This window comes from Lynx rufus, unplaced genomic scaffold (assembly GCF_022079265.1).
Source record: "Lynx rufus isolate CCGP_SWC_20201006 ecotype Redwood Valley unplaced genomic scaffold, mLynRuf1.p SCAF_24, whole genome shotgun sequence".
Taxonomy (NCBI): Eukaryota; Metazoa; Chordata; class Mammalia; order Carnivora; family Felidae; genus Lynx; species Lynx rufus.
The window spans coordinates 1,515,359-1,525,682 of record NW_025814839.1 but is presented as its reverse complement, the minus strand read 5'-3'; the positions used below and the strand labels follow the sequence as shown (position 1 = coordinate 1,525,682).

Sequence of the window (10,324 nt, the reverse complement as noted above, 5' to 3'; positions counted from 1 at the left end):
CAGGCTCCAGGCTCTGAGCTGTCAGCACAGAACCCAATGCAGGGCTTGAACCCACAAACAGATCATGACCTGAGCCAAAGTCAGTCACTCAACCGACTGAGCCATCCGGGTGCCCCTGGTTTTCCCGACTTTAAATCTTAGACCTTGTCTTGCTGGTTCTCTTAAATGATCCTATGTATCCTAGGGAGGCAGGTGCCACCTAAATCAGTAGAGCTTCAAAGCAAGAATTTTAAATTTTTCCCATTTTCAGGTTGTCTTTTATGACAAGGACATGCTTTGCTCATTCATAGTCAATCAAAAAGTAAAGTTGAAATAGCGTAATACTGTATTTGGTAATTTTGCCACTCATGCCATGTTATGGGTTAAACAATAGGGGATGATCGACCAGGGGTTTAATATAATCCAGTTCCTGTGTAAAAAGAGTAAAAGGGAGAAGGATGGCTGAGATAACACGTGAAAAAACTTAAAAGTCGCCCCAGGATGGCAGATTTTGTCATGACCGACTGCCAAAGTTCTCATTGTTACTCAAGAGCTTCATCGAGAGTCAAAAAAACGTGTTTTGCTTTATTGTGTTTTCCTCTCAATCTGTCATTCTTAGTTTCCAACAGTCTACTAGGCTGGCCAGCGGCTGCTAACCACCAAGGCTGGCGTCCGCCTCCATCCAGGCATTGGCGCCAACGGGCAGGGACCCTCCGCAGTGCCCCGTGTACACAACAGCTTTCAAAAACGGGTGACGGGGGCACAAGCAGCCTTTAATTTGCTTCCCCGTTCGCTGGGTAATCGTAAAGAACCGGTTGTCTGTGAACCGTGGGGAGTGGACCTGACGTTCGCGGATAAACCTTCCCAGAGCCCGGAGGCCCCCGGGAGGCTCGAGAGCGGGAGCACAGCCGCCGAGGTCTCGCGAGAGCCGGGGTGGCCCTTAGGCGACGCCGTAGGCGGGGTCGGTGGGCGCGTTCCCCAGGGCGGGCGGTTTGGGTGCTTGCTTGGGCCGGCGGTGGGCGCGGGGCTCCGGGGTTCGGGGCTCGCCCCCGCTCCGGGCAGGCGTGCCTATGGCCTTTCTCAGGTGACGCTGCGCTCCCCGACTTTCTCCGGGGGCGGAGGAAACACCCATGAACCCTTCGGCGACCTTATTCGCCGGGCGTCAGGTGAGCGGCCGCCGCGGGCTCACCGTTTCCGCCGCTGCGTCCAGCTGCGAGTGGACAGCGAACCTCAGGGGACGGGGAGCACTCCGGCCCAGCTTGGGTGGTTTTTAAGGAACGGTTTCTGCTTAAAATGTGAAACGATACACAGTACGAAGAGAAACGGAGTGTCGCATCTGTTTCCTTTCCTTCGTAAAAGCGATCTTGAGCCCAGGCGCGGAGCAGTAGGTGCTCACTTTTTAACGACAGCTGGGTGTTTGGAGAGCTGCCCTAGGCCACCTCGCTTCCTGTCCTTAATTTCCTTAGAAGTGTGGAAAGCGAGCTTTGCATTTATGAGTGTACGATGAAAAGTGAGCTTTGCATTCATAGGTACGATGAAATGAGCTTTTTTGCATGCTTGGCGTATTGCCTATTTTCCGACACCAGAATTTGTGCGCCTTGCCGGCGCGCTCAGCCACGTGACGTTCAGTAAATATTTGTTGAACGGATTAATGAATTAATGAATGGTTACCGACGACCCGAATTCAGATCTTGTGATTTGGAATCGCTTGATCCAAATTCCGTTTTCTGTGTTTAGTTACTAGCAAGTAACTAGAACTCGTTCGTCTTTATTTATTTATGAATCTTATTTTTCAGAAAGCAGTGATGGTACACGTGGGCCTCTGGTGATCTTTTAAAGTAACACTTTTAGTTCATAGGTAGGGGGCAGTACCATATTTCAAAAATGTGGTTTACCATCTTAATAATAGCTAATGTTTGGAAAAGCTACACTTCCCTTCCACATGTTGAAGTTGGTATCTAAAATTTTTCCTTGGAAAAAAAATAAGAAAGCTAATGTTTGCTGAATGCCTACCCTGTGCCAAGTAATGTGCTTTGCAGTTTATCTTCCTTAATACACACAACTCTAAGAAGTTTAACTGTTGTTATTACCATTTTACAGGTTCCTCAGGAAACCAAGGCTTAGGGAGGTTAAGTAACTTGTGCAAGGTTATAGAGCCACTAGAACGGTTAATTCTGGTTTCACACTTACGTCAGACCAACTTCATGCACCAGACTTAAAAATGACGTATGCTTAAAGGGTATTGTAGATAATTTTGTTAGGTATGAAGTGGCATCATGGTTATATAAAAAAAAGTTTCATTTTTAGAGATGCATACCAAAATACGTAAGAATGAAATATATACATATATTTTATCAACAACAAAAAGAGAAAGGAAAATTGAAACTTGATGATGGTAGGACGTAGGCACTGAGCATGAGTTTATCATACAGTTCCCTTGTTACCATATGCGTTTGAAATTTTTCCCTTACAAAATGTGTTTATAAACAGGCGTGTTGATTTTGGACCAGTCACAACATTAAATTGTTCTTGGTAGATGGAGTATATGTGCTAGATGTTACGAGAATTATTTTCATTTAAACACTAATATTTCACGGTTTCCTTTACTTGATTGGCCCCGAATTGTTGGGCCAAAGTGTGGGATAATACTGTTAATTGATACAAGGAATAGGTTGACAGCAAAGACACAAAAATACCGAAATGAGTTTATTTGAGATTAGCTAATGAAGGTGGGACAAATGGTCCCACTTTTTAAGAGCGGTGTGTATGGTGGTATGACAAAATTATAGAGTTCATGCACAGTAGCATGAACTTATTTAAATATATGTAACGTTGATGCCATATAATAACCAGTGCATAAAAAATAATTTAACTGCCTTGAATTGGCAGCAAAAGAAGATACAGTTATTTGGAAAATATGCTTTGGCTGATTTGTTTATTGATTAGTTTGGTTTTTTTTTTATATAAAACTACTTTCTGTGTTTAGAACATCGGGTCGGAAGTTGAGATTTCCACTATCGAGAAACAGCGGAAGGAGCTGCAGCTGCTCATTGGAGAATTAAAAGATCGAGATAAAGAGCTCAATGATATGGTTGCAGTACATCAGAGACAACTTCTTTCATGGGAAGAGGATCGGCAGAAAGTGTTGACTTTGGAAGAACGTTGCAGCAAATTAGAGGGTCAGAAATACATTAGCAGTATCTCTTCCACACTTCTGTATGCCAGCATATTAAAAGGACTCACGGGTTAGACACAACCGCTATTTAAATGTTAAATACATTTCAAAAAAGGAGTGGAGGGGGGCGCCTGGGTGGCTCAGTTGGTTGGGCAACCGACTTCGGCTCGGGTCATGCTCTCACAGTTGGTGAGCTTGAGCCCCACGTGGGGCTCTGTGCTGACAGCTCGGAGCCTGGAGCCTGCTTCGGATTCTGTGTCTCCCTCTCTCTCTGTCCCTCCCCTGCTCATGCTCTGTGTCTCTCTGTCTCTCAATGATAAATAAACATTTAAAAAAATGAAAAAAAAAAAAACAAAAAAGGAGTGGAGGGTGGGTTCATGGGAAAGATAAGAGAAGGAATATCTCAACACAATACCTGCTGTCCTGGAGTTCAGTTTACTTGAAGATAGGAGGCCTTTATGAACACTCACAATAGAACAAACACACTGTGAATTAAAGTAGGACAGACAACTTAAATGTAGAAAGGATGATGGATAGAGCTCCAATTTTTTTTTTTAAGGTTTATTTATTTTGAGAGAGAGAGCATGAGCAGGGCAGGGGCACAGGGAGGGAGGGAGAGAGGGTGAGAGAATCCCAAGCAGGCCCTGTACTGTCAGTGCCTGATACGGGGCTCGAACTCACAAACGGTGAGATCATGACCTGAGCCGAAATCAGGAGTCAGATGCTTAACCAACTCAGCCACTCAGGTGTCCCTGGATAGAGCTCCAATTAAAAAAAAAAAAAAAATTTTTTTAATGTTTATTTTTGAGGGAGAGAGAGAGAGACAGAAGGTGAGCAGGGGAGGGGAGAGAGAGACGGAGACACAGAATCCGAAGCAGGTTAGAGTTCCAATTTTTTAAAAATATTTTTAATGTTTATTTATATTTGAGAGATACACAGAGAGCACGAACAGGGGACGGGCAGAGAGACAGAGACAGAGTCCAAAGCAGACTCCAGGGTTCTGAGCTGTGAGCTGTCAGCACAGAGCCTGATATGGGGCTCCAACTCACAAGGAATGAGATCATGAACTGAGCCAAGGTCAGACGCTCAACTGACTGAGCCACCCAGGTACCCCAGAATTCCAATTTTTAGGCTGTAGTGTTGAGAGTGAATCTGAGGGAAATTAGTTTTGAGCTAGAATATGAATAAAGATTCTATCAGACTAGCCATTTCTGTTGAACTGAAAGATTTTATAAACTTTTGGTATTGAACTTAATCTGAAGTACCTAAAACAATCATCTTTTTAAATTTATTTTTACTTTTTTAGACTTTATTTTTTTAATGTTTATTTTTAAGGGAGAGAGACAGAGCATGAGCGGAGGAGGGGCAGAGAGAGAGGGAGATGCAGAATCTGAAGCAGGCTCCAGGCTCCGGGCTGTCAGCACAGAGCCTGATGCGGGGCTGAACCCATGAACTCAGATCATGACCTGAGCCAAAGTCAGACGTTGAACTGAACGAGCCACCCAGGCACCCCCAGTCATCTTTTTAAAAATATAGAAGTCTCAAAAATGGCTTGGAAAAAACGTTCTTTTGTACCATATTTTAATTCTGTCATCCTTTCGTGCTGCCCTAAAGTCTGAATGTTCTAGTGACACTACGTTAATGTTAGATGGTATTAGAAAGGAAAACACTAGATCTCCTTAATAGAAAGATAACCATATAGCACCTCCTTTTTTACTTCCCTTACACAAAGGATTCTGTAGACGTGACCATCTAAATATGAGTAATTTTCCATTTCTTTGATGACCATTTGATTTTACTTTGACTATACCCGTCCACACATGTATACACATAAACAGTGTTTGATTAGATGTAATATATCTTAAACAAATATGTTAAAGAATGAAGATAACAAGTAGCCATCAGTATCTGATTTTAAAATAAGAAATGTTAATTGGCATTTCATGGAAAACTGGCCAGTAAATATGTAAAAAAGACAATCATTCTCATTACTAATTAGGGAAATGCAAATTAAAACTGTAATGAGTTAGACACCCTTTACATTTCTCAGACTGGTAGTAGTTATCAGGTGTTGGTAAAGGTGTGGAGCCAAGGGAAGACTCCTTCACTGCAGGTGGGAGCGTCGGTGCAACTACTTTGGAAAATCATTTAACAGTATCTAGTAAAGTTGAAGATAAACATGGCTCATGACCCCCGCATTTCCACTTCTAGGAATATACCCACAGTTTGGAGGACACACGTATTACCTAAAGATCTTGTTAAAATGTAGATTCTGATACAATAGGTCTGGCACCTAAGAGTCTGCATTTCTAACGAATTCCCAGGCGATGTCAGTGCTGGTGGCTCAGGGACCCCATTTGAGTACTAGGATGGCTCCAGAGAAATTTGTGCAAAAATGCACCAAGACACATGTATAAGAATATTCAGAACAACCTTGTTCATAGTCCGCTGCAAAGTGGAAGCAACCCAAGTGACCACCAATAGAATGGGTAAATAAATTTTGGCATAATCATATAATGGGATATTATGTAGCAACAACAGTGCCCAAACACCAGTTAACCACAACAATGTGGATAGATCTTAGGATCATAATCTTAAGTGAAAAAAAACAAACAAGAACTCAGAGTATAATTGTAATTATATATGGTTCAAATCAAACCATATTTTTAGGGATGTGGTCATAGGTGGTAAAACTATAATTAAAAAGCAAAGAAACGATTAAGTTAAGGATAATGTTTGGGAAAGTGGAAACTGGAGAGATTGTGCTTAGGAAGTGATATCCAGGGGGCTTCTGGGTTGCCGACAGTGTTCTATTTCTTGAATATGGTATCGTGTGTTTCATAATAAACTTTTTATTTTTAAAAAAATTTTTTAATGTTTATTTTTTAGGAGAGAGAGTGACAGTGCAAGCAGGGGAGGTGCAGAGAGAGAGGGAGACACGAAATCCAAAGCAGGCTCCAGGCTCTGAGCTGTTAGCACAGGGCCCGACATGGGGCTCAAACCCACAGACCATGATGTCACGACCTGAGCCGAAGTTGGACACTTAACCGACTGAGCCACCGAGGCGCCCCCATAATAAACTCTTTAAAAAGAGTTATCCTTTAAAAAATTCTTTAGCATGCTTACCTTTTATTTTTATTTAAAAATTTTTTAAGTTTATTTATTTTTGAGAGAGAGAGAGACAGAGTACGAACAGGGGAGGGGCAGAGAGAGAGAGGGAGACACAGAATCTGAAACAGGCTCCAGGCTCTGAGCTGTCAGCACAGAGCCCGACGGGCTTGAACCCACAAACCCTAAGATGATGACCTGGGCCGAAGTTGGACACAACTGACTGAGCCATCCAGGCACGCCTATTTTTTTTTTTAAGTTTATTTATTTTGAGAGAGAGAGTGTGCAAGCGGGGGGCGGGGGGGCAGAGAGAGAGAGAGAATCCCAAGTAGGCTCTGCACTGTCAGCACAGAGCCCAGTGTGGGGCTCAATCTCACCCACCAAAAGATTATGAACTGCGCCAAGACCAAGAGTCTGATGCTTAACCAACTGAGCCACTTACGCACCCCATAGCACACTTACCTTTTTAATTTTGTTTTTGAATATGATGCATTTTAAGCTTCAGTTCTGGTCACAAGTTAGTTATTGATGAAATTTCCCTCAGGTGAACTACACAAAAGAACTGAAATAATCCGGTCACTCACGAAGAAGGTAAAAACCCTTGAATCTAATCAAACTGAATACCGGGCGGCTCTTCAGAAGACTCAACTACAGCTTCAGGAAATGGCTCAAAAGGCAACCCATTCCTCTCTCCTTTCTGAAGACCTTGAGGTTGGTTTTATTTTGTGATGAGTTTCACTTGCCCAAATTCTGTTTGTGTCTCAGTTACTGAGAAATTGGATTTAAATGCTTCCATGAAAATGCATGCCTGTGTATGAAATCTGTCCTTCCCTCCACTGCCATGGTTTTGTGTCCACTGTGTGGCTTTGGTTGGCTGCACAGAGCTGTGCCGTCTTGGAGATGAACTTCATTACCACTTTTGCTCTCAGGCCATTGGGTCTAGGAGCATCTGTCATTTCATCAGTAACAGGTTATTTTAGAAGCCTTTCTCAGAGTCTGAGATGAGTAAGTTTTGGTTGGAAGTTTTGGTAGCTTCCAACTAGGCTTTCTCATGCCTTATATGATGATAAACAATGATAAACATGATAAACATGTTTTATCATGATAAACATGATAAAAATGATATGATAAACAATGATAAACATAAAAAATATCTATGTCATGTTAGTGGCCCATTGGGAATAAAATCGGTAAGACTGATTTTCCAGTTTTCAGCTCTGGTCATCAAGATATTTTTTGAACTCCTGTTTTATGAGAGGCATGGAGAGAGCACCATATTTTTGTTTCATAATAATCATGCCTTTTTTATTTTTTCAGATTATTCTGTAGTTTCTAGGTAGAAGATAAGTAAAAACTATTCTAGAATCCAGTGATATGTTGCATGAAAAAATGGAAATGTAGGGGTGCCTGACTGGCTCAGTTAGTGAAGCATGCAAATCTTGATCTCAGGGTCATGAGTTCAAGCCCCACATTGGGCATAGAGCTTACTTAAAAAAAAAAAAAAAAAAAAAAAAAAAAAAGGAAATACATGAGAGAGGGAACGAGCAAGATCTCTGGTGTCTTTTCTTATAAGGATACTAATCCCATTGTGAGGGCCCCACTCTCGTGACCTCTTTTATACCTGATTATCTCTCAAAGGAGCATCTCCAGATAACATCATATTGGAGGTTAGGACTTCAACATGCATGTTTTGGGAGGGATGCAATGTAGTTTGTGGCATCAAGACTTTTTTTTTTTTAATTAATAAGCTTTATTTTTTAGAGCAATTTCATGTTAAAATCAAAATCAAGTGGAAGGTACAAAAATTTCTCCCATGCCCCCTGTTTCCACCACCAAACACAGTCTCCCCAGCTGTGGACATTCTGCACCCACAGTAGTACCTTGGTTATACTCAGTGAATCTACACTGACACATCATTATCCCCCAAAGTACACGGTTTACATTAGGGTTCACTCGTGGTGGTGTGTATGCTGTGGGTTTTGACAAATGTGTAATGACATGTACCCGCCACCGTAGTATTGTACAGAATAGTTTCACTGCCCTAAAAAGCCTGTGCTCCATTCCTGTCTCCGCTAACCCCTGGCAACTGCTGACCTTTTTCACTCTCTCCGTAGTTGTGTCTTTTCTAGAATGTTGTATAGTTGGAATATAATAAGTAGCTTTTTCAGATTGGCTTCTTTCACTTAGTAACATGCATTTAAGTTTCCTTCACAAAGATACTGTTTAAAAAGCCTCATTATTCTTTTTTTTCCCAACCAAATACATCATGTAGTTTGTATTTCCAAATATATCATGTAGTTCTGTGGTTCAGTTCTGTGGTTAAGGGGGAAAAAAAAACCCTGATAAGTGGGAATACCCCAATATGAAGTGAAGTTCTTTCAACATAGAGTAAGAAATACAAATGCACAGAAGTTCACTAATGCTACTTGACTTCAGCGAAGGGAATCTCTTTACCAATCCGGTTTTCATTTGTTTATTTTCTTTTCTGCCAACCTAGAATTATACATGGAAGAGGTTGGGAAATAGACATTTATAAGCATAACCAGTATGATTCAGTAGGGCAAACATAAGTATTGGGAGGACGCTAGAGGTAATGGACAGAGATATTTGTATTCCTTTTTGATTGACTTGGCCTACTTTGTTACTAAATAAAAGGTACAGAAAAAACAAAACGGAACACTGAGCACAGATTGCGGCTAATGATAGTAATGAAAGCTTTTAAATGATTCAATTAGTATTTTATGTCTTGTTTTCTTGTAGGCTAGAAATGAAAATCTCAGCAACACATTAGTGGAACTTTCTGCTCAGGTAGGACAATTACAAGCTCGAGAACAGGCTCTCACTACAATGATAAAGCTAAAGGTAATTCAAATAATAATACCTCCATCTGCCAGAGCACTTTGAACTTGATAAAGTGTCGTCACGTACATTATCTTACTTAAGTCCCATTGCAAATCGGATGGTAGAGCTACCTACCAATGTTGCTCTGTCTTTTAAAATTCTCATTTTAGGGGCATCTGGCTGGCTTAGTCAGCGGAGCGTACAACTCTTGATCTCCAGGTTGTAGGTTCAAGCCTCAGGTTGTGTGTAGAGATTACTTATACATAAAAAAATATTAAAAAAAATAAAATTCTCAGAAAAGAGGGAAACAAGTTTAAAATGGTGTCTCTAAGGAGGCACCTGGGTGGCTCAGTCGGTTGAGTGTCCGATTTTGGCTCAGGTCTGACGGTTTGTGAGTTCGAGCCCCACGTTGGTTCGCTGCAGTCAGCCTCAAGCACAAAGCCTGCTTCTGATCCTCTGTCCCCCTCTCTCTGCCCCTCCCCCGTTTGCACTCTCTCAAAAATAAATAAAAACAACAACAACAACAATGATGCCCCTAAGGCCTTGAGAGAGGAGGCAGGACTCCACTTTTGGTCTCTGTCTCCAAGGCTTGTTCCATGGTTTAGCATGTCTGGATTAACTTGTTTTCTTCTGAGGTATCCAATGTTATGTCTCATAAAGTCATTGCCAGTTAGATTGCTTGTTAAGTTTTTTTTAATGGAGAGAAAAACTATTAGCAATCAAGTAGTTGATAGAGCCACTAACATGCCATGATCAGTGATTGGCAGTCTCTTCTGCTGTCACATATGTTTGGCAGCTGGAGAATAAGAGAGTGATTTAGGTATAATGGGACGCTCCTGGTAATTCATGTGTGATTTCCCCCAGCAGTTTACTGTTTTAAAGTGGTCATGGGCAAGCTTTCTTAACAGGGCCGCCTGGGTGGCTCAGTTGGTTAAGTGTCCGACTTCGGCTTAGGTGACAGTCTCAGAGTTCACGAGTTCAAGCCCCACATTGGGCTCTGTGCTGACAGTGCTGAGCCTGCTTGGGATTCTCTCTGCCCCTCCCCTGATCATGCTCTGTCTCTCTCAAATTTTTTTCTAAAATTTTCTAAATTTTTCTAAATTTTTAAAAAATGTTTATTCATTTTTGAGAGAGAGAGAAAGAAAGAGAGTGCAAGCCGGGGAGGGGCAGAGAGAGAGAGGGAGACACAGAATCTGAAGCAGGCGCCAGGCTCCAAGCTGT

At 41.8% G+C, this 10,324-nt stretch overlaps 1 protein-coding gene across 1 annotated transcript in view; it reads left to right on the top strand.

Moving 5' to 3' along the window:
• Positions 1–990: 990 nt before the first annotated feature.
• CCDC62 (coiled-coil domain containing 62) overlaps positions 991–10,324 on the top strand; it is a 29,377-nt gene continuing 20,043 nt past the window's right edge. The window contains exons 1-4 of the mRNA XM_047088378.1: positions 991–1,145; positions 2,966–3,158; positions 6,807–6,973; positions 9,023–9,124. Coding sequence (XP_046944334.1) covers positions 1,110–1,145; positions 2,966–3,158; positions 6,807–6,973; positions 9,023–9,124 — 498 coding nt within the window. The 5' untranslated portion in view covers positions 991–1,109. The remainder of the gene's footprint in view (positions 1,146–2,965; positions 3,159–6,806; positions 6,974–9,022; positions 9,125–10,324) is intronic.